General features: G+C 47.0%; 1 protein-coding gene across 1 annotated transcript; it reads left to right on the top strand.

Moving 5' to 3' along the window:
• Positions 1 to 3,208: 3,208 nt before the first annotated feature.
• LOC147640383 (plasma membrane-associated cation-binding protein 1-like) lies at positions 3,209 to 5,768 on the top strand. The gene is made up of 4 exons (XM_086823709.1): positions 3,209 to 3,805; positions 4,041 to 4,130; positions 4,551 to 4,635; positions 5,087 to 5,768. Exons 1-4 carry the CDS (start codon positions 3,701 to 3,703, stop codon positions 5,296 to 5,298), a joined length of 492 nt encoding a protein of 163 aa, XP_086679835.1. The 5' UTR covers positions 3,209 to 3,700; the 3' UTR covers positions 5,299 to 5,768.
• The last annotated feature ends 18,153 nt before the right edge of the window (positions 5,769 to 23,921 follow it).

Here is a 23,921-nt window from a genome sequence, read left to right as displayed (position 1 = left end):
CAAAAGAGCATTCCCATCTGTAAACAAAGTCATTCATGGGTATGGAGGTGTTGGAAATCAGTGATCCACCCTCATCATGATTGATTGTGTGTGTACCTTCTAGCTCTACATTATAAGGCCCCATTTATGAGGAGAACTTGTAATATCATAGAGTCTGACATAGATCGATTATTCAAACACCATGAACTCTTTCTTGGATTTATTAGTCTTTCTTACTTGCTTCTTTTTGTGCACTTTCAAATTTTCTTGCTTTTCTCTCTTTCCGAATTCTCTCTCCTATACTCTCTTTAGTTCCTCCTTCTCTGCCTCCTTTATCCTTTCTTACTCTTGTCTCTTCTTTTTAACCTTTTGTGTTGCTTAAAGTATGTACTCTTATCTCTTTATGTTATGGTAGTTGCAAAGAAGAGAACGTGATAGAAGAAAATTCAACCATCCATCTCACTTATGGGGGATGGTCACCGAGGGAGCTTGGTGGAGGGAGCTTTTCTTGGCTGCCCTCTCTCTCTACTTGAATAACCTCTCTCTCACTATTGCCACAACCATCTCCGCCCACCACCACCAAGCCCAGCCCACACCACCAAAACTTTGCTCCTTCCTTTCTCTCTCTATCTACCATCCCTTCCTCTCCCTCCCTCCCTTTCACTCTCCCACCTTCTCTCTCTCTCTCTCCTTCACCCACCCTCTCTCTCACTCTTCTTCATCTCCCTCCCTCTCCCTCCCTCTCCCTCCCTCCCTTTCACTCTCCCCCTCTCACTCTCTCTATCCTTCTCTTTACTCACTCTCTCTATCCCCCCCCTCTCTCACTCTCTCTATCCTTCTCTTTACTCTCACTATCCTCCCCCTCTCGCTCTCTCCTTCATTTCCCTCTCCCTCCCTCCCTTTCACTGTCCCACCCTCCTCTCTCTCTCTCTCTCTCTCTCTCTCTCTCCTTCCCTTACCTTTTATCCTCCTTCCCTCTCTCTCTCTCTCTCTCTCTCTCTCTCTCTCTATATATATATATATATATATCATCCTCTCTCTCTCTCTCTCTCTCTCTCTCTCTCTCTCTCTCTCTCTCCCCCCCCTCTCTCTCTCTCTCTCTCTCTCTTTGTTCACTCTCTATCCTTCTCTCTCTTTTGTAGCTCTCTCTGTCCTCTCACTGTCTCACTCTCTCTTTCATTCTCTTTACTTACTTTCTCTATCCTCTCCCTCTCCCTGTCTCTCTCTCTACCCTTTTCTTTGCTCTCTCTCTTTCTCACCCTTTCTATCCTTCTCCTTTGCTCAGTCTCTCTATCCTCCCTCCCTCCCTCCCTCCCCCTCCCTCCCTCTCTCTCTCTCTCTCTCTCTCTCTCTCTCTTTGCTCACTCTCTCTATATTTCCTTCTCATTTCTCAACACAACATACTTAACTCATGTTTTGCGCACAGACCCTCGAGTCTACAAACGCTTCACTACCTTATTCATCCACACAATACAAAAAAATGTCGATTCTTTATTGGTTTGAATTATAACATGTTGTACATAAACATCGTTTGCAGAGGGGAATGATGTCTTATTACAAAATCCCAACATGCATTGCTCTCACCCTCTTTCTCTCTTTTTTAATATAAAAAATAAGATCATGACACAATTATAAACAATTTCTAAGCCCAATCACTTGAATATTCACAAATAAATATGTTTACTGCACTGCAATGAAATCTTCATCAAGACACCCCCCACTGCATCCTCTTTGAGATCAATATAAACAATGTTCATACCTAATTTTTGTGCTACCATAGCACAATCTCCACATCCAGCATAAAGCTCTACTATCACTTGCCCTTGGTTTACATGATGTTTCAACAAGCTATCCCAAAAGTCATATCCAATGCTGAGGTCCACCTGCGAAGAACATCTCTCTTAATTCCACCAAAAAATGTAACGCCCTTATTTTGGAGCACAAAAATGTTGACTCCAGACCTCGCCATGTTGTCCCATCTGAGCATCTGCCCCAGTGCATCATGTTACAAGGATCAATGATATAATCAGGTGAGAAAGGTTGTGTATGTTTTTGTCCAACTATGCTCGTGAAGGTAGCAGCGACAACGAGGGTATGTATCTTCACAAGATTATGAGATGATTTTTTGAAGCAAAAAGTGATGCTCAATGGAAACCTCTATGGTTAGTGTTGCTTACCTCCTATTCAAAGGCCTTTCCAATCTGCGTAGCTAGAGCGCTCGTATAATGGTTGCCACTTGATACACAGTACCGATGATAGTAATAGAGCCATTGTCGTCTAAGATGATCTCACAAATCTGAAGCAATGCATGCTCCTCTCCATCTACGTGGCATTAGAACGACATACACAAAAAATGTAAACATGACATACATGCAACATATGCACAACAACACATAAGGTTTTAATGAAGGGAAAATAAGAAGTTGTAAATTGTAAATCTAATCAATCATGTACTACTTTACATGCAAATCTCCATCTAACATGCATGTAATCAAGACAAACTTGCAAGAGATAGTAGAGAGTAAAAGAAAAAGAGCTCATAAGCTTATCTCAATTGGGACTTCTAGATTATCTCAAAACATTAGTGTCGAATCCAAAAAGCTCTACAAATTTGTCATATGCACATGGAGTTGTTTTCACATTTTGACCGGCCAAAACTTAAAATAGTCCTTGATTTTACTATTCTGGAACTAGTAGCTCCTTTTTTGAAATACAATGAAGTCAGCTGATCCCATAGGCCTTCAAGCATAGTGTGAGGTGGCTTTATAGTTTTAGGGCCATCACATACAAATATATGCCTTGATCACAAAATGTGAGCATGGGTGCTTTACAAAAAGATGTTAAAACCAACGTGGTTAACATTAGCACCACAACTTAGATGTCTTTTATAAGGGTTCATGTTAGTGGGATAAGGTTTAACAAAATCACACCACTTAAAGAGATGGTTGCTATATGTACAGGAAGAGGCACATGTAAGTGGGTGTGAGACTCTTGGAAGTTGGAGGTGTGGAGGTGAGGGAAAGAGACCCTCTAACACCAAGAGACCCTTGGAGGTGTTAGAGGGTCTCTTTCCCTAGAGAAAGGACATGAAAGTTGGTACCTAGAGTAGAAAGTAGGCAGGTGAGAGGGTGAAATTCATGTTCTTCAATTTCCAAGGCATGTTCTTTACAGTGGTGATGGAATTGAAGGAAGCCATTTAGGAGGAAAATGCATGTGGGTTGTGGGTTATATGACACAAGGGGGACCAAGGGACAGCTTGGATTGCATGATGGGTGATCTGGCCATGGGCCTCTCTCTCTCTCATATGTATCTCATGTATTAGGTACATACCACAGAATTTGTACATGTAATTATGTGTGCTCTATATATAGGAAATAATTTGTGTGATTTACATAAAATGCATGTATTCTCAGGGTGCATTATGCTGGCCTGCATCTTTGCCATGATGCCCTCAAAATGCAGCTTTGTTTACTCTCAACTTCCAGCCCATCATCTGCTTTTGGGTTAACCCCCCCTTCCGCCCCCAGTTAGCCCATTACTCCATTATTGTGATCTATCCTTTGTTGGGTCTTCACCATTGGGTCTTTCTGCCAACAATTGAAAGCAAGGCCAGCGATTCGGGAGGTCCTATTGAAGTGGGCTCTTTGTTTTTTGGTTTTTTGTTTTCCTCTGCGCACTGCTTTTTGCTTTTCTCTAGCAAACTGCTTTTTGCTTTTTGACCATGAGTTACTGGAAAAGCAAGGTCCTTCCTCGGCTGAAAAACCTCCTCAAGAAGCGTCCCAAGAGCCAAGCTGTGGCAGCCTGCAAATCATTTGACAAATCAAAGGTCAGATAATCAGTGGATATATATATTTGTTTTGTAGTCATGCTTTATTGCGTCATTACTTAGTGTATTATGTGGTAATCAAGCAATAAGGTGATGAGTTTTCTTACAAAGATACATGATAAATACGGAGTAATATCCGATTTCCCATGGTGTGATCAGCTTTTGTGATTTGAGCACCTATCTCACATTAATCAAGCATTAGCCTCTGCTCATTAGGGAGCATTGACTGTGTTAGGACTCAATTGTTAAGGAAATTGAAGAGAAGAAGGAAGAGCTTCAAACTAAAGTGGTAACCATCTACCAATCCTCGAGCAATGAGGCCAAGGTACATACAATCATACACACCTGCATGCATACACACATGTACATACATGCATGCATGTATATATGGAAAGATACATGAGGCCAATCCTCGAGCAATGAGGCCAAGGTACATACAATCATACACACCTGCATGCATACACACATGTACATACATGCATGCATGTATATATGGAAAGATACATGAGGCCAAGGTACATACAAACATACACACCTACATGCACACACACATGTATATACATGCATGCATGTATATATGGAAAGATACATACATGTACTTATACTAAACATACGTTTATGTATGCATGCATGTATTTGTGCATACATGTTTTACTACCGATTGTCATTAAAGGTAACTATCTAAACAATCTCAGCATCACTGCTTATGGCATCAGCATAGTCACGGTAACTTGTGTTTTTGCAGGGTTTGCTGAAAGATCCAACAGAATCTGGAGTTACTGAATTCATTGAAATTGTTCAAAATCTTCTCATCGAGCTCTCAGATGCAGGTAACAATCAACATTAAGGCTCAAAAATGTGCCATTTTCATGCCCATAGTTGGTTGGGATCGGTAAAACCGGCATTAAAGCGTTTATTTTTTGAGAGGTAATCATGCACAAGGTGATGAATTTTAATGGTTAAGAAGGTATCAACTATAGATTGGTTTAAGAATGTAACAAATACTGTCCACGGGTGTCGAGCCCGGTGGGAGTCTTGCCTTCCACCACCATGAGGACTTGAGTTCAATACTCATCAGCTTACATCTGCCAGATGCTCTATAATCATGGAAATATACATTCCACATATAAAAAAAAGGAATGTATCACAATGAATTTGGATGGTTGTGAATGCATCAAGCAATCATAAGCTAAGTATATACATGGTGTTAGTGTATGGGAGTGGTGTATGGAATTATGGCTAATGATGGTGTTAATAGGGAGGTGTTTTAATGCAATGCAGGATGCCCTGGAGCCCAGTCTTTAAGTGATGCAGCAACCAAGCATGGGCCTAGTGCCATGTCAGAGCCCATCGTGTTCTTGCTGAGCAAACTCTCTGTTTTTGTGGCCACCGAAGACGCCCCAGTCATGCCATCTGAAGAGCCGAAAACCAAACAGCCTGCAGCTGAAGCTACTCCGAGCCTGGCTACACACGAGGCTGCACCTCCTGCTTAGATCTGAAAGAATGGATTGGGTGATTTGTAAATCAATCAATGATGGCCATAATCCAGTGTAGCCACACAAGTAAGCTAGGTAGAATAAGTTCAAGACATTTTTGAAGGTCCTACGGTTAAAAGGTTGAGGATATAAAGGATTGTATGTCAAAAATGGACAACATTTTCAAAAGCCTAGCTGGACTAGCCTTCACAAAAGCTCAATTTTCCTCCCAGCCTCTTTTGCAATATGCATACTTAATATGGTCTTGATAATGATGCCTTTATTTTCGTCGTGAAGGAAAGAAGAAATTGTCATGTAGTTAACATTTTTGGTCACAATACTTTTCTAGAAGCATGATTCCCGCAACCTAGAGCTTAGATCTTTCATTCTAGGGGTGTTATGACATGGAGCACTTGTGCTTGCAAGTAGATGATTTTATGGCGAAATTGATGGTTGGACAAAATATCCATAGTAGGCAAGATTTCAACCAATGTTTCAAAGCAAGATTTTGCCTACCTTTCAATGGCCAAATGTTAGTGTGTCATTCATATGTCCTTTACGAGATTGCAAACAGTTTATCAATGATGGCTTTTTCATGTCAATGTAGATCTAAGTGTGCAAATCCATGTTGTTAATCACTGCGTAGGTTACATGGTTTCGTTCACCTAACCTACTATAAGACGCTTTGCCATCTTACCAGTGCAAACGGGCACTTCTCTTTTGTAAGACGGTGTTGGAATATATAAAGTAGCGTTTACCATGAGTTTAATGTCAAATAGGGAAAGTCTACGGACTTAGTGTACGTAGTTGCTTAAGACTAGTACTAGAGGTCATACTATTTTTAAGTTTGGAAGGTCTAGTGTGAAAATTAGTCACTTGTATGTAAGTCTTTTTTGACTATAAGCAATACACAATCATTTCCTTGCAATAGTTTTCTTGTGAGCTCTCCTTTCACCCTTTTGGCAAAGGAACATTTTAGTGTAACAACAAAGTGAGGATGCAACAAACAAGCTAACGCACCTACATGGAAAGTTGTAGTTGCAGCTCTAAGCAAAAACCCAATGATACATGCTTTGGCAAGGCTATGTTAAGCTCTTGACTTCAACATATTTGGCGCCATCATCGCGCCGGGGGGGGACTAGCCTAGGGCTTAGCTTCGTTTTTCTATCCATTCCAAACTATTGGGATCACCCAATATTGCTTGGTGTTTTTTAAGAGGTCATACTCTGAAAAACAGACGGTTTTGAAGCATTAGATGTGTGTGTTTATTCATTCTGATTTAAGTTTATTTTGCAATAAGGTAATCTATGTTTATGTATTGGTAGGGCAAAACTCTTTTTTTTTTGGTGATTTACATGAAATTGGAGTCCAAGAGGCTTAGATTTCATTGCTTTAATCTAAGAATTAGCTTAGTAATTGTAATTAGAAGTGGAATCCACTCCAAAAACATGAGCATTGAGCTCCATTAGGTTGATCTAAAGTGAAATTGTCAATTTTTATTTATGTATTTCATATTGTTCCATAATTTGTTCATGCATTGTGGAGTAGAAACGTACTAAACTATCAAAAAACACTTAATTAGTTGTATCACAATTAATTAATATTAGAAACACTAAACACACTATCAAGTCTTAAAAATCACAAAACCACCAAAAATTAGGTCAAACTAGCTCTTGGGTAGGGGATGTGGAGTAGAAACGTACTAAACCATCAAAAAATACTTAATTAGTTGTATCACAATCAATTAATATTAGAAACACTTAACACATTCTATCAAATCTTAAAAATCACAAAATCACCAAAAATTAGATCAAACTAGCTCTTGGGTAGGAGATCCCCCGAGTAATCCTGGCACTCTGAATCTCGTGATGCCCAGTCCCAACATAATTCTTTATAGGGGCACATGCTATAAGTCCAAATTTGACTATGCTTACAAAGGATTGTCCCAACAGAGTGATAATCGCCCCCATGGTGATTGCCCCAACAGAGTGATAATCACCCCCATGGTAGAAGCATATGCCTCCACTTTGATGAGTCTTAACTTGTTAAAATCATACAAGGAGGACTCATTCACACAGTCCTTCTTAATGCAATTACAAGGCTCCAAGCCAAGACAAGGACGAAGCCAAAGAAACATCCAAGGCAATGAAAAAGCTGAAAGCTCGATCTTTAACCTTGAAGATAGTAACCCTAGAGCCAAAAGCACAAGTCCCAAAGGTTGTAGCACAAAGCATCCCCAAAAAAGGCCAATGGACCAAAACCAGAAATCCAAAAAAAGAAGACCTCAAAGATCACACGTAAATGCAATCCACAAACGACATCATGACTATTGAAATTGGTTTGGATGAGAGCTTTGAAGCTACCTCCCCTGTAAAGGCAACCACCAATCTCCCACTCAAATCCGCTCTTCCCAAAGAAGAGAAACCCATGAACTATGAAAACCTTTCAAAAAACTCAAGGAGTACCCTATCCCCATGTTGGAGAAAGAGAGAATGAAACAAGCCAAAGAGCTTATGAGGAAGGTACATGTTAAACTAGAGCCAGTGTTAGAGCAAGTGGTTGAGTACGAACCAAAAGCGTTCATTTTTATCCCTAATCTTCCATCTTGAAATAAAAGTTTATGGGACGTCGCCTAATAAAGGCAGGAGGCCAGTCCCTCTCTATGCTGAACATAACTACGTCATGACCTTCCCAAATGACATCATCCACCTTCACCAACACAGAATGTATAATCTCGAGTTTCTTTAGTCTAAACTAATCCATTGGAGTCTTCATCTTCTATATCTCAAAACCATGCATAATGTTTTATGCCTAATGAAGTACCTATTCATCATGGAACACATACTACATTAGTGAAATGCAAACCATTAGTGAAACATAGATTTCATTTGTTTTTATGCATTACAAATAAAGTGTACTCACCGAAATGTAACATATGTCTTAGTAACTCATCACGTAATTATATCATAATCATTGGTTACCTTAATATCCCACTGCTCACCCAAGAAATGATTCATCTAATTATCAGTAGGACTTTTGCACCAAAAAGTGATGTTTTTTTTGTACACCTTTTCATATGAAGAAAGAAGTACACAAAACAAGACAAAAAAAGAAAAAGAAAAAAAAAGGAACTTAAGTGAATATTCGTTGTAACACTGCTAACCTTTGGATGTCTTAATGCCTTCATTGCTCAATATCCAACAATTTTGCTGATAGAAAGCTTCAAAGGCAGTACCATAATGTCATGTATAGTAATATAACATAACCCATATTTTACCATATCAGATGATTAAAATATAAAATGTGCACTTAACCATTACAATACTATGTGTATACACTTGCATACACCAACATTCAAATGAGATTCTATCATATCTTTTTAATAATAGAAAATTTAAACCAAAAGAATAACCAACTTATAACAGGAAAGTAAGATTTGTACCTCTCTAATACATCAATGAAGATACTAATGATGACAAATGAAAAGTCCTCCCTTACTCAAAAGTCCTTTCTTCTTACTCAAAAATCTTTGATTAATGAACCAGTTTTCAAGGGAGGGTTTCTAAGTGGACGTTATGATAATGCGTGATTATATCTATGTGTTTTCGTGCAAACTTTTTAAAAGTTTTATCAGAACTTGGTCGAGCGAGGTTATAAAAGGACTATGAAAATTTGCCCAAAAACAAACCAAAGAATGAAGAGATATGACAAAATCGATTTCTGAAGTCGAAGAAGGGGGGGAGGGAAGTCAAAGAGAGAAAAATGAAAGAGGAGGGAAATGAAATTTGTAATTCATTAGGAACATTACCTTTCTCATATGTCCAAGATGCTTGGGTGATGTGCCGCTATGATTGCATTTTCCATTGCAATGGAATGCATGTCGATTCCTTTTTTTATGTAGGACCAATTTCAAGAGATTTAGTTCAAGCAACATCTAACTCAATCACATTATGCTTTCATGGGTGTTATCACCTTGAAGTATTGGTGCTATGTATGGACATGTCCTAAATGCTTTATGATATGCTTGAGTTGAAGATTCTACATCTTTGTACTCATGATGCCATTCAAGCTTGATGGAAAGTGGTGAAGATCAAGTGGATACCATTGGGGATGCATGATCCATTTTTTATAACCCAAGGAATGATTCTACATGTTTAGCTTTACATCCACAATGATCAATCCAATGTCATGGGGTTTAACATACTTAAGGTTGCTATTCAACTTATATGGTTCTCATAGCTCAAGTATAAGACGTCAAAGATTGCTTCTACTTGAAGTACTTGTATTAATACTTTTCAAAGTACATCGATCCCTTATTTAAAAGTACATTGATCCCTTTGTTGATGTCCTGCCCTTTATTTTTTAGGACAACATTATGGAATTGTAAAAGGTTTTGGGACATGGAATAACTATTCCAAATTAGGAGTTAGCCTTGGATTAGACAAAAGTATTCCTTACACATCAAGTGGATATGATGTACAAAGGTTCCACTATTTTGAGCCTACTTTTCGAGTTTTGTGGACGTCTTTGTATGCACTCAATTTGTGAAGACTTTTTGTGAGAATGTTCTTTGGTTATAAAGACACCAAGGTAGATATTTTCATAGTTCTCCAAATTAGCCAAGTAAGGTCTAGGCCTTGCTTTATTGGTAGTCCAACCCATGACTACTCTCTTGTTTTTTTTCTCAAATTAGTTGTTAGATATCCGTAACGCCGCTCTACGGGCGTTACCACAGGAGGGGACGGCCTCTGGCTCTCCACCCAGCCATAGAGGAAGAATGAGGATTGCCCCTCACCCCCCAGGCTATATAGTGTGTGGCCTGTCGTCCACACTAGCCTGGCCGCCCATGACTCCGCATGGGCGTCCTCTCCCACTGAACCCCAGACATGGCCATCCGGTCTGCCGTCGGTCTCACAGGCGTTACAGCCTACGTGATATTACCCCCCCTTAAGAAGAGTTTTCGTCCTCGAAAACAAACTAGGGAAACCTTTTGGAAATTGCACTACGGCGTTCCCAGGTAGCTACCTCCTCATCCCTATCTGTCCATTTAACAAGTACCTCCTGGTACACTTTATGTCGGGTTTGTCTGTCACGATACTGTAGAATCTTTTCAAGTTCATGTGGTATCTTTGGTGGCTCTATCAAGTCCACCAAAATCTCTGGAGAAACTGCGTTCTCTAACCCGTGAACTGATTTCTTTAGTTTACTGACATGGAAGACATGATGGACTTGAGAACTCTCCGGTAACTCAAGTTTATATGCTACGTCCCCAATCTTCTTAAGGATTTTAAAAGGACCACAATATCTCGGAGAAAGTTTATCACACTTTCCCGTTTTCATGGTTTTTGACTGCGCAGGAACCTTGAGGAATACAAAGTCACCTTCTGCAAAGGTCACCTTTCTACGTCCTTTATCCGCATAAGTTTTAGCGCGATCCTGAGCGCTACGAATGCTCTCACGTGCGGCTCTGAGCATATCATTCATATCTTCAAGGAAATCCTTGACAGATTGAATCTTCTCCTTTTCTAGGCCTACAGCCATTGGAGATCTCGCCTGGAATCCTTACATTAACATGAATAGTGTAAAACCAGTCGTCGTCATCGCTGAATGCTTGGAGCTGTTATAAGCAAACTCCAATATGGGCAAATATTCTTCCCAATTTGATTGCTTCTTACTTACATAAGAACGCAACATATCCTCGAGTATTTGGTTAACCCTTTCTGTTTGACCATCAGACTCCGGATGGTCCGCCGTACTCATACTCAGAGTAGTATCCAGCTTTTTGAAGACTTCCCTCCCAAAAGTGGCTGTTGAACTTTCTATCTCTATCTGACACTATATCTGCGGGGAGGCCATATAGCTTGTAGAGATGTTCAATAAAGAGTTTTGCCAACTCTGGCATTTTAACAATTTTCTTCGTGGCAATAAACTTTGCCATCTTGGTTAACCTATCCACCACCACCTAGACCGAGTCATTTCCTCGACTTGTCGTGGGTAAACCGGTGATGAAATCCATGGAAATGCTTTCCCATTTCCCTTGAGGAATGCTTAAAGGATGGAGCAAGCCCCCAACCTTTAGCCTTTCATGCTTATTGACCTGACACTTATTGCATTGCAGCACATAAGTCTGGACGTCCTTGAACAAACTAGGCCAATAAAATTGCCGTTTGACTAGTGCATAGGTCTTTTGTATCCCGGGATGACCAGCACTTGGACTATCGTGACTTTCTCTAAGAATGCATGCTCGAAAGTCACCAATAGTTGGTACACACACCCTACCCTTGTAGAGTAAGTACCCGTCGTCAATGGAGTAGTTAGCATACTTCTCCCCCTGACGAAGTTTAGCATCATCCTTTGAAACCGTGTCGGAAAACAAAGGTGATGAAGGACCTACATCTGAGTCGGCTCAAAACTATACCCCGAAGACTCGGCTAGCCTCTCCGGACTAACTCTCGCTTCGCTACCCGCCGCACCTACGGTCAGTCTCTCCGAACTAGCATTACGTGCTGGCGAGGAAGGTGGGCGCGGCTGTGACAAAGTGCGTATGCGTACAGCGCGCCAGACCTCTGTAAAGACAGGATCATGCTCACACAAGCCACGGAGTGATTCCAAGAACTCATTCTTGAAAACCGTAAAGCTTAACTCATTAATTTGTGGCATGCAGCTAAGTGCATCCGCCACAACATTATATTTACCCCTTTGGTAGCGAATCTGAAGGTGAAACTCCTGTAGGAGCTCCGCCCACCGAGCTTTCCGACCTTTCAACTTGTTTTGACTCGAAAGCCATGTCAAGCGTTCGTGATTCGTACGTACTTCAAAAGTGGCACCATATAAATAGTGTCTCCACTTCTTAAGTGCATGTACGATGGCCAGTAACTCCCGCTCGTAAGCTGAGTAGTTACGCTGAGCCCTATCTAATTTTTGTTGTCAAATGCAACAGGGCGTCCCCTTTGCAAAAGCACGGCTCCAATGGCCTCACCACTAACGTCTGTCTCCAAGACAAACGGCTCAGTAGCGTCAACTATAGTCAAAACAGGTGCAGCTGTTATGGCTACCTTAAGTTTTTCGAAGCTTCTTTTGTTGGTCTCCCTCCCAACATATATTATTTGTTTTTGTGCACAATTGATCCGTCTCAACGGGACTGCGATATTCGCGTAGTCCTTTACAAACTGTCGGTAAAACCCCGACATGCCAAGAAAAATCTGCAGTTCTTCGAGATTTTTCGGGGCTAGCCACTTGAGAATAGCTTCCACTTTCTCAGGTTCCATCTGCGTACCATGGGCGGATATAATGTGGTCCAAATAGTGAATTTCTCTTTCAAAAAATTCACATTTGCTCTCCTTCGCAAATAGCTTGTGTTGTCGCAATAACTGGAACACTAATCGCAAATGTGCCAAGTGTTCTTTACGCGTTTTGCTGTACACAAGAATATCATCTAGGAAAACTACTATGAATTTTCCTAAGTATGGACGTAAAACACTGTCCATCAGCGTCATAAAAGTCGCTGGAGCATTGGTTAGCCCAAACGGCATAACCAAAAACTCAAAGTGACCGAATCGTGTCTTGAATGCTGTCTTCGCAACATCCTCAACCTTAATTCTAACCTGATGATACCCAGATCTCAGGTCTATCTTAGAGAAATATTTCGACCCATAGTGTTGATCAAACAACTCGTCCATACATGGCATAGGGTACTTATTCTTAATCGTGACTTGATTAAGAGCCCGATAATCTATGCACATGCACATAGAACCGTCTTTCTTCTTTACCAGAAGAATCGGTGATGTGCAAGGACTCGAACTAGGGCAAATAAACCCTTTCTCTAAGTATTCGGTCAACTGCTTTTCCACCTCCTGTGCCTCGGAGTGGCTCAACCTATAAGCAGGCTTGCTTATTGGTTTGGACCGAGGCATAACTTCGATGCCATGGTCTACTTCCCTTGATGGTGGTAAACCATCTGGAAGCTCTGTAGGAAAGACATCTTGAAATTCCTGCAATAAACTTTTCAAAGCATCTACGTACTTTGTTTTTAGAGTCTGTTTTGCCTTGGACTTTGTTGTTTCATCATCACATGCATGCCAAACAGGGTTTTCAAAAAACAGTGGGTCTCTTCCAAGGCTTTGTTTTCCATGTTTGTCTACGCAAACATTACTTTCAGTTTCAGCTACTACGGAAACAGAATTTACAAGAGGGTAACAAGCGTATACTTGTGCTACCTGCTGGCCGATGCGGACCGCGTGGCATAACTCGAGCGATGATATAAGTGGTGAAAAGGGGACACTACGGTCTCCCTGTGGGGTGATGATATTACCCCCAGACTCAAACTGTAATGTGTTGTGTAAATAACTCCGAATTAGGCTAGGACCGAGGCTATACAGCCACTCCCTGCCTAAGTAAACATCTGCTCTAGCCAAATGCATGACCTGGAAGTCAATCACGGCCTCATAGTCCTGCATGATCAAAGGGACTCCCAAGACCACGGTATTCCATACCTTTTTATCATAACCATTGGCCAAACCAACGTTATACTCATGGTCACTTGCGGTCTCTTTTAATTTCAACTTCTTGACCAATGAATAGTTCAAAAACAAGTGGCTAGCCCCATCGTCTATAAAGACAGTGACTCTACGGCCACCTATGATGCCATACATGCGCACCATGTCATGCGGACCAACACTAGGCTGCCACATAGCTGGTGTCACTGAACAAGCGTGACAGTGACTCTACGGCCACCTATGGTGCCATACATGCGCACCATGTCATGCGGACCAACACTAGGCTGCCACATAGCTGGTGTCACTCAACAAGCGTGACGCTCGTCTCACAATGACTCACCGTAACCTCTCTGAACTCTCCGGCACTGAGAGGTAGCGTCTGCACCGTGTGCAACTGCCTAGAGGATTTACCATCGCTCTTAGGCGCCTTGCTACTAGTGCTTGCTTTTAACTTTGGGCAATCAGCCTTGTTGTGCCCCACTTCATTGCAGTTGAAGCAACGATTTTCCTTTTGTGCTTGCAAGTACTGCTCCTTTTTGTGGGTTTCAGAACTTCGTTTTTTCTTGAAGGGTCTTGGTTTTTTAGACCAACGACCTCCTGACTCCTCTCCGTTCTCTCCCTTGATTTTTCACTACGGAAACCCTTTCTTTTAAACCCCGACACCTTTTTTCTTTATCCACTGATCTCCCTGCTCCATCTCGCGCACCACGGCGCTTGATGTCATCATAGATTTGCGCATACTTGATGGCCTGAGAGAGGTCCTTAGGCTGCAAGGGCTCTACATACTCAAGATAATCATTTGTTAGGCCTCGTTTGAAGCCCCTCAATGTTTGGAATGCATCGATTCCCTTCAACTTGAGTATGAGCTCTCTGTAGTCAGATGTACTGGGTGAGGGTCTCGTTTGAAGCCCCTCACCCCCCAGGCTATATAGTGTGTGGCCTGCCGTCCACACTAGCCTGGCCGCTTATGACTCCGCATGGGCGTCCTCTCCCACTGAACCCCGGACATGGCCATCTGGTCTGCCGCCGTCGGTCACGGGCGTTACAGCGTACGTGACATTAGTATTAATATTTGCATAATCTAGGTGTATTCTCTTGCTCTTACTAATCATGCTACTAGCTTAATTTCTAAATCTATATTGAAAGATTAGGACCTCTCTCTCTCTCTCTCTCTCTCTCACACACACACACACACACACACACATTTACACACCTCTATAATAATATCAAGCATCCCTCTCTAAGGGCTTATACCTTCCACTTCCTCGGCCTCTTTCATAGTACTACCTTATGTGCCATCCTTCAATGAAATTGGAGGTTTCTTTCACCATCCAATCAAGAGGGGGTTTAGCCCTCTTTGTGGAGGAAAAAAGGTGTCACCTTTTTTGCATGAGATACAAAGACAAAGAAACTACATAATGAAGGAACAAAGGAAGCAAGAAGAAGAGGCAAATTGAGACACTCCATACATCATGGATGGCAAGAAGCAAATATAAGCGCACTAGATCATGACATGCAGAGAGACATTGCAACCATCCATAAGAAGTTTCCATCCTCACGTCTAAACACCTATTTGTTGCTAGAAGCCATCAATTAACAACACACAAAACACATCAAAGCCTCAAAGCTCAACAAAAGAGACCACCCTCCATGGACACTCCTCCGTGACAATCGACTTTTTATATCTAAGGACAATCCACAAGTTTGGATCCTATTGAATCAACTCTTATCATTTACATTGTATTGTAAGGATGCCATTTCTAGATCTGCCCCCTGTCAGCTCCGCCTCATCCCCCTCCCGTCTACCTTCCCCCTGCAGCTTCTCGCCACCGCGCGCCCCCCTCTCCCCCCCCGCCTGTCCCCCCCTTCTCCTCCGCCTCTCTCCCCCGCCTCCTTCCTCGTTTCCTCCCCCGCCATCTCTCTCCCCCCCTCCTTCTCCTCCCCCGCCTCCTTCCTCGCTTCCTCCCCCGCCATCTCTCCCCCCCGCCTCCTTCTTCGCTTCCTCCCCCACTTTCTCTTCCCCGCCATCTCTCCCCCCCCGCCTTCTCCTCCGCTTCGCGGCTCCTCCCCCCGCCTTCTCCCTCACCTCCCCCTCCGTCTCGCCCCTCCTCCCACTGCTAGCTCCCCCGCCTCAGCTCCCCCCTCCCCCCCCCCCCCGCTCTGCTATCCTCTCTCCTTCCGCCTCTCCGTTTCCTCGTAGGGCTGTGCCCCTCCCATTGGTGACCCCGGTCTCTGGCCTTTTCCCTCTGGAGGACTCCATGGAAGCCGCTCCGACTACCCCTGCCGATTCCGGTCTCCGTCTGGAGTTCACAGATGCAGATCATCAGTTGTTTGTTTCCACAGTATCCGCTCTTGAGGCCTCCTCCTTGGTCTGCAAGATAGTGGGTAGCCGTCCGATGCGGAGAGAGCTTCGCGACCTTCTGCAAGGCAGCCTCGTTGGCATGCCTGCCAAGATCGTCAGCGTCGATTTTTTGGGACGTGGCTACTACCAGGTGGATTTCGAGTCCCCCCAGGCAGCTCAGACGGTGCTGGCTCGGAGCCCCATTGCCCTCCGCTCATCCTGGGCGTTCCTGGCGCGATGGACTCACGGTTTCGACCCCGCTTCTGACCCGCTAGCAGACGCAACAGGTTTCCCCATCACTATCTGCTTTCCTGGACTCCACACAGGGAGTACTTGCCCCATTGGCAAGGCGTTTGGGCAGGTGGTGGAGATGCCTCAGACAGCGGCTTCAGTGATAGCTCGGGCAGCAGGACTCCCGGCCATTCGCGTTGTGGTTCCATCGCCGGAGTCCCTCCCGAAGACGATCCTCCTCCCTTGTCTTTCTGGAGGACATCTGATACAGCGCGTGGAGTATTCGGGCCTCCCCGGCCAGTGCTACATCTGTCGGGAGATGGGCCACCTCGCACGCGCCTGTCCCCGCAAGGGGGTTCATCCTTCACGCTCTGCCGCCTCTGGACCCCCTTCAGGAGGCCCGAGGGGTGGCCATCCACCTCTGAGATCGGACATCCCTGGCTCATCTCAGCAGGCGCCATCATCTGACGAGCATGCCCCGGCGGAGGATGCCGCGCAGACCTAGGAGGCTGGCGGATGGCAGGAGGTTCGCCGGCGGAAACGCCCGGCCCGCAGGGACCGTCTCGCAGACGCCCAACAGGCAGCACAGGCTGGCGGACAGGCGACTCCGGCTAGCGGACAGGCACCTACCCGCACTTATGCTCCAGTCAGGGATAGGCGGCCAGTAGGTCCCACCCCGATGGACGAGGATTCAGTCTCAGTGCCCGTTGAGGCCGCCGGTGGAGCCCCCCACGTGGAGACCCCGCTCTCGCCTCCCCCCGGCGGGGGGCCCCGCCCCCTCCATGGAGCAGATTCCTGAGGATCCCGGGCCGCACTTTGCGACCCCCGGCCCCTCCTCCCCTCACTCAGAGAGCACTCCTTTCACCCCCCCCTCTCCCCCCCTCCCCCCTCCCCCGGCGGCCCCCCCTGACACCTCTCCTCGGGCAGATGCCTCTCCATCCTCTCCTCGCTCTCCCCCCTCCTCTCCGCGAGCTACCATCCCTCCCTCGGCCTCTCCAGGATACTCCTCCAGACCACCCACTGCCTCGGGGCAGCGCAGCTGGGTAGGCCAGAGTTCAGTTCAGCGGCTGTTCCACCGCCACTCCGGGCCGGTGGAGATGGCGATCCTAGCTTCGCCCATCACAGAGTTCTCTCCAGCCTCCCCTGGGGGGCCCCTGCGAGTGTGATGGGGCTCCCAGTGGATTACGACTTTTTCAGGTGTCTCCAGCTGGATGCTGGCCCGTTCGAGACACTGGTCGCGCCCTTGCGAGTTTGCGTGGTGTGCCATCCCTCTCGTTCTCCTTCAGTAGTGAGCAGCATGGTGGCCTTCTCCTTTCCTCTCAGTGTTGCCCTAGGCACAGCATGGGATTGCAACTCTGTAGAGGAAGTTTTGCGTGATCAGATACTGGAGTTTTCTCACCACTTCAACGACTTGGGGCTCACGGAGCTATTGCAGACCAGATTACACTCAGCCCGCATGAGCTTGTTTGGTATAGGAGATTGGCGGGCGGATCTGGTCCACACCTCAATTGAGGCGGTGCTACTGATTCTCCTCCACGCCGCCCTGAGGATGCAGCCTACCTTTAGATACATATATGCCGAGGATTGGTCTCACGCCTATGCCCTGGACAGGGCGAAGGTGGAGTGGAGCTGGACACGGAGACATGTCACCCTCTTTTTGGAGCTGGACACAGAGACATGTCACCCTCTTTTTGGAGAGACTCCGCACCCGGACAGACAGTGACTATTCTCCCTCCAAGCCGACGCCCAAGACTCACAGAGTGGAGGGCAGCTCATCCGGGCCGGCTGAGAGGGGTGAGCCAGTGGCGGCTGCTTCACTTGCCATAGCTCATCCATGAGGATCCTCTCATGGAACATCCAGGGTCTTGGTGGACCTCGCTGCTACATTGGTCGGGGCAGACTTCGCCAGGAGATCCACCAGAGGGCTCTCGTTGGAGGACCCATAGATATCCTTTTCATCCAGGAGCACCACCTTTCTGCCGGGCGTACTCGCACCTGCGGAAAGATCTTGCCAGGCAGGAGTCACACTTTTTGGTCACCGGTATATGGCTCCCAGGGGAACCAGGGTGGAGTATGCATCTCAGTCAGCGAGCAGCTTCTATCCGAGGTTGTGGATTCTGGCACTCTGGTCCAGGGTCGAGCGCAGTGGATCATCCTTCGGGTTGGGAAAGACCGCATTGGCTTCCTCAACTTCTACGCCCCTAATGGGGCGACCGGGAGAGCTGAGTTCTGGAGCACCATTAGGGAGTCCCTCCCCATGGCAGACCATTGGTGCCTAGGGGGGGATTGCAACATGCTGGAGGATGCAGCGGACAGGATGGGGGGCAGCCACGAGACCATTCATGGGCCGGAGCTCGCTGCCTGGGAGGAACTAGTGCTGCAGGTGAGAGGCCAGGATCCGTGGACTCTCTCGGCGGAGTTTGGCAGGTTGCAGGGGAGTTTATCTTTCTCGCGCTCGGATAGACGGGCCACAGGAGTTAACCTTTCCCGCATCGACAGGTTTTACATTGATGAGTGGGCTTGCGATAGAGGTGGCACTATGGGTATACTTGCAGGCTCCTCGTTTTAAGACCACTTTCGAGTGCTTCTCCAGATCGAGGACCCTACGAGAGGAGAGCGAGGCCAGAGCGTCCGGATTCCAGATTGTCTCATAGAGGAGCCCGAGATTGCGACCAGAGTTGAGCAGGTCTGGCAGGAGCTTCAGTTCAGGAGAGGATCGGCAGCCAGCGATCTTGATAGGGGTTTGCAGGAGATCAGTAGGATGCTCAGACAGGCTGCCCTGGACCGTCTGGAGGCTTTCAGAGAGCAGGAGAGGAGCCTGCGGAGGAGTCTAGCTTCCCTTCAGAGACTTCAGGAGAGGGATCCTACGAGCCCTTGGATTACAGAGCACATGGAGTCAGCTCGCACAGAGATCAAATCCATCGTCGAGGAGAGGAGGGTGGAGTTCCGATTCCATGCTCGGGCTTCTTTTTGGACACAGGCTGGAGACCGAGTGACTCGAGATTTCTTTGAGGCGACAGGGCCTCGCTTCAGACGAGAGGGTCTCAGGCGTCTCCGGCAGGCTGATGGTGGCCAGGTAGTGGTGGATCCCCCCAGGGTTCGGGCGATCGCCACAGATTTTTACAGGGATCTGCTCTCTGCTGAGCCAGCAGATGACAGGGTGAGAGAGGCTCGGGAGGCAGTCTGGAGCTTCACGAGACCGGTTGTGCCTGCCCATTTGCAGCACTCCCTTCTCTCCCCCTTCTCGGATACGGAACTGGAGGAGGCTCTTCAGGCACTCCCTCGGGGCAAATGCCCAGGAGAGGACGGTCTCTCAGTGGCTTTCTTCCAGATGTACTGGGGTCTCTTGCATAGGGGTTTCAGATTGGCATTCCAGGAGATCATGGAGTTGGGAGACATGCCGGACAACATGGTAGAGGGGTTGATCCACTTGATCCCCAAAGAGGAAGGAGACAGACTGGAGATTAGACAGTGGAGACCGGTCACCTTGCTAGGCACAGCCTACAAGGTCCTAGCTAAGGCGATCAGCAGGCGGCTTCAGCCTCACCTTCCGGACATCATCCACTCCACGCAGACAGGCTTCATCCAAGATAGGAGCATCCTGGATAACATCTTCTCTTTCTGGGAGGCTACGGCTTTGGCTAGATTTCGGCAGGAGGATCTGGCAGTGCTCCTACTCGACTTCGAGAAGGCATATGATCGGGTGGACTGGGCCTTCTTGGAAGGCACTATGGAGAGGATTGGCTTCCCCCCTCAGTGGATCCGTGGGGTCTCTGCACTCTACACATCGGCTCATAGCCAGGTGCTGATACAGGGCGTGCGCGGAGAGAGGTTCCAGCTCTCGCGCTCGGTGCGGCAGGGGTGCCCCTTGGCGCCCTTTCTTTTTCTTTTTGTGGCGGAGGCCATGAGCACTTTCTTGACGGCACAGGATACAGGTTTGCGGGGCCTCCAGCTCCCCATCCGCACCTCGGAGGAGCTCCTAGACTCGGAGTTTGCGGATGACACTGCTGTCTATCTTCAGGGAGGGGAGGAGAACCTCCGCCGCTTCGCCTCAGCCGCCATGGACAGGTTTTGCAGAGCCTCGGGCGCTTTGATCAACTGGCACAAGTCGTGTGGGTTGTGGGTCAGTTCTGTGCCCCCCTGGACTTGGAGGCCAGTTGATGGGTTTCAGTGGCTGCCCCCCGGCACTACAGTGCGCTATTTGGGATGCTATGTGGGCATCGACATATCTCCGGAGCAGCAGATAGCCCCCCTTCTTCTGAGCATTCGGAAGAAGCTTCTGTATTGGAGTACCGCTCGTTTATCTCTGGCTGGCCGAGTGGTTGTGGCCAACCAGGTTCTGCTTGCTACCATGTGGTACATCACTTCTTGCTGGGCCTTCTCTCGGGCGTGCATTGGCCAGGTGCAGAGGCTCATCAGGAACTTTCTTTGGTCCGGTGGCGACGGGCGACCCGCCAGGGCCAAGGTGGCATGGGCTGTGATCACTCAGCCGAGGGAGAGAGGCGGCCTGGGCATAGTTGATCCTATTTGTCAGAGCCGGGCTTTGCTTGGCAAGTTGGTGGTTCGTGGCCTCCTACCAGCTGAGCCGTGGAAGGAGTTTCTTGTTTCCAAGATTCTCAGCCGCACTCCTTCTCTTAGCGGCCCCTGGACCCCCAGCATCAGGTGGATCTTTACAGAGCAGCGATCCAGAGGAGTGGGCCTTGGCTTCGAGGAGCGTTTTGCAGCTAGCCTTCTGAGGGCCTGGGAGCATCTAAGGCCGTCACTCTTCCAGTCTCCCCCGGGCACCGATGAGGAGCGCCTGAGGCAGCCATTGATCTGGAACCCCTTGATCCGACTTCCCAGTGGTCATATGGTTGGATCGCGATCCCACGTGTCGTGGGGCCCGTTGAGTTCCGGCCCAGTCCCTAGACGACTGGATATGTTTTCAGCAGAGCTGCCTCTAGAGGTCCAGGAGAGGAGACTCAGCGGGATGAGGGGCAGAGAGTTGATGAGGCAGGACATTGAGGCGGCCATCCCCCGGGAGTGGCGGACTCCAGTACAGGACCCTCCACCTCCACAGTGGATGGGCGTCTTTACTCGGCATGAGATCCTTCTAGCGGTCTGCGGCTCAACAGAGAGAGTCGCCCCACTCACCTTCGAGGTGGGAGAGGGAGGCCAGCTTCAGAGGCCCCGACTAGATTTGGATGAGTTCCAGGGTTGTATCTTTCAGAGGGTGTGGGTGGTCGGCTTTCATCAGAGACAGTGGCATGTAGACCCCTCACCGGCCTCGATAGGGGAGGACTATTCTTGGAGATTATGGGCTTGGGACAGCAGGCCTCTTATTCGCCTTCAGTGGGATCCAGGCGAGTGGCTTTGGCGAGATTCCTACTCGGCCCCTACCAGCCCAGGCACCCCCTTTTTTCAGTACACAGCAAGGCTGGGGCGGCGGATCCAGAGGCACAGGATAGCGGGCACCCCGGCGGCGGCCGAGCATTGGCGGCGAGAGGGGCTCTCCCCTGCCTTCCTTAGGGACTTCTGGCAGCGCCTTTGGGCCAGCTTCCGGCCCCGGAAGGTGACGCTTTTTCTCTGGCTTACAGCGCATAGAGGACTGGCTGTGGGGGCTTGGCTAGCTTTTGACAGACACCCAGCGTCCTGCCCCCGATGCGGCCATGCACAGGAGTCGCAGCGGCACTGCTTATGGGATTGCCCACAGGCACAGCAGGTCTGGCAACGCGCTCTCAGGATGGTTTTTGTAGGTTCGCCAGGTGAGATGATGGTGACGTGGGGTGCGGTGGCTTGGGCCACGGACAGCGGCCCGGCCCTTGGATACGAGGACGTCCCTGGCAGTGTGACAGGCCGATGGCGGTGGTTCCGACGCCAGACTTCTCTTCGGCAGTCTCCCAGGAGGGGGACGGGCACAGATGGGAGATGATCAGCAGCATGACGGCTTGGCACATATGGAGAGCCCGATGCAGGGAGGCCATAGACCGCCAGGCGACTCCACCGGCAGAGGTCATACAGGCCCTCTGGGTGGACATCATTCATACCTTGAGAGGACACTGGGGGAAACTTCAGGGCGACTCGGATCGCATGAGAGATCACCGCAAGGCGTTCCTCTGCACTTGGCAGCCTGGCCCCTTCCTCATCGCGAGGGGTGAGGATGTCACTTGGCACTACAGGCCTCCAGTTTGGCTCTTCTCACCTCCCGCATGTATTACTAGGTAGCCCCCCCCAGAGAGCGGCCAGCCACGAGGGTGGAGCTCTGGTGTTCACTGTGTTTATTATCCCTCCTTGTGAGGTGAGCTTTGTAGCCTTATGGCGTTTTCTCATTAACTAATAGAAGGATCGTTCTTCCAAAAAAAAAAAAGAATGCCATTTCTATCTCGCACCGCTACCTCACATATTGCATCATCATTGGTCTCATGGACGATTCAGCCCCAAGGGCAAATTGAGATACTCCATACACCATTCTTTCAAAGCATTGGACGACACAAAGCTCAAGGGCCAAAATCCAAGAAGTAAGCACAAGTCCACCAAATCAAGACACACGTAGAGACATTGCCACCACAAGAAGTTTCTATCCTAATGTTCAAACACCTATTTGTTGCCAGAAGCCATTGATTGACGACACAATATATCCAAGACCCAAAGTTCAACAAAAGATAGCATCCTCTATGTGATGCCACACTTAGACGCTCCTTTGGGACAAATGACTTTTCATATCTTATGGCAAATCATGAGTTTGCATCCCCTTGTATTTGTCACTGGATCAGATCTTGAGGCAACTTTGCAACCCTACCATGCATTGACATATTAAGCCTTCTTTGTTGATCAGTGCCTTAGTGAAATGCTTCACAATTTCCATTACTTTACGTCTTTACTATCGTAGCTGTAAGGGATGCCCTATGTATCAACCAAGCTCACTTTGGAATAAAAAGCTATTGCGAGGCTTTAAATGCAGTTGCATGTGTAGTATCCCTATGCTCTGAAAAGACACATGAACCTTTGTGTTGCAGATTATACCTTTGTGTTGCAACTAAAGTTAAGAGAAGTTTACATCTATCTTCAGCCCCAGTTACATTCACAGTGGTGCATCCAGCTCGCTCGCTCGCTCTCTCCACACCCCTTAACGTGTGACCATTCAAACATACTGATTCATCTCTCCAGTGAGGGTGGGTGGTCAAATTATGTCTCTTTTCAAACATATATAGAGACCCTATAGCATCAAACTTTTAGTACATGATTATTCCAATGAATTGAACCATATTTGCAATCAAAGTTAACAGAGTGGGGTCACTTACAGACTCATAATTCCACCACTACCATTATCACGGCCATTATATCCCTGCCAACCGTAGGAAGCAGCTTCAAAAAATATATGTAGGCACATGCTATGGATCATAACACTTTAAGCAGCATCAGAAGTAAAGAGCTGGTCATCGTTCGTATTCTTCTAATCATTCCTTAACTTTAGGTTATAAGTAAAAAGCCCGACACAGTGCTCCACCAAGTAAAACAATGAAGGCATTAGACTATTTACAACAGTCAATCTATCACACATGAAGTTTTTCTGAGTTAGAATAACTTCCTTAAAA

This window comes from Cibotium barometz, chromosome 3 (genome assembly GCF_041138505.1).
Source record: "Cibotium barometz isolate CiBa-2024 chromosome 3, ASM4113850v1, whole genome shotgun sequence".
NCBI lineage: Eukaryota > Viridiplantae > Streptophyta > Polypodiopsida > Cyatheales > Cibotiaceae > Cibotium > Cibotium barometz.
This window is presented reverse-complemented; position numbering and strand designations above follow the sequence as displayed.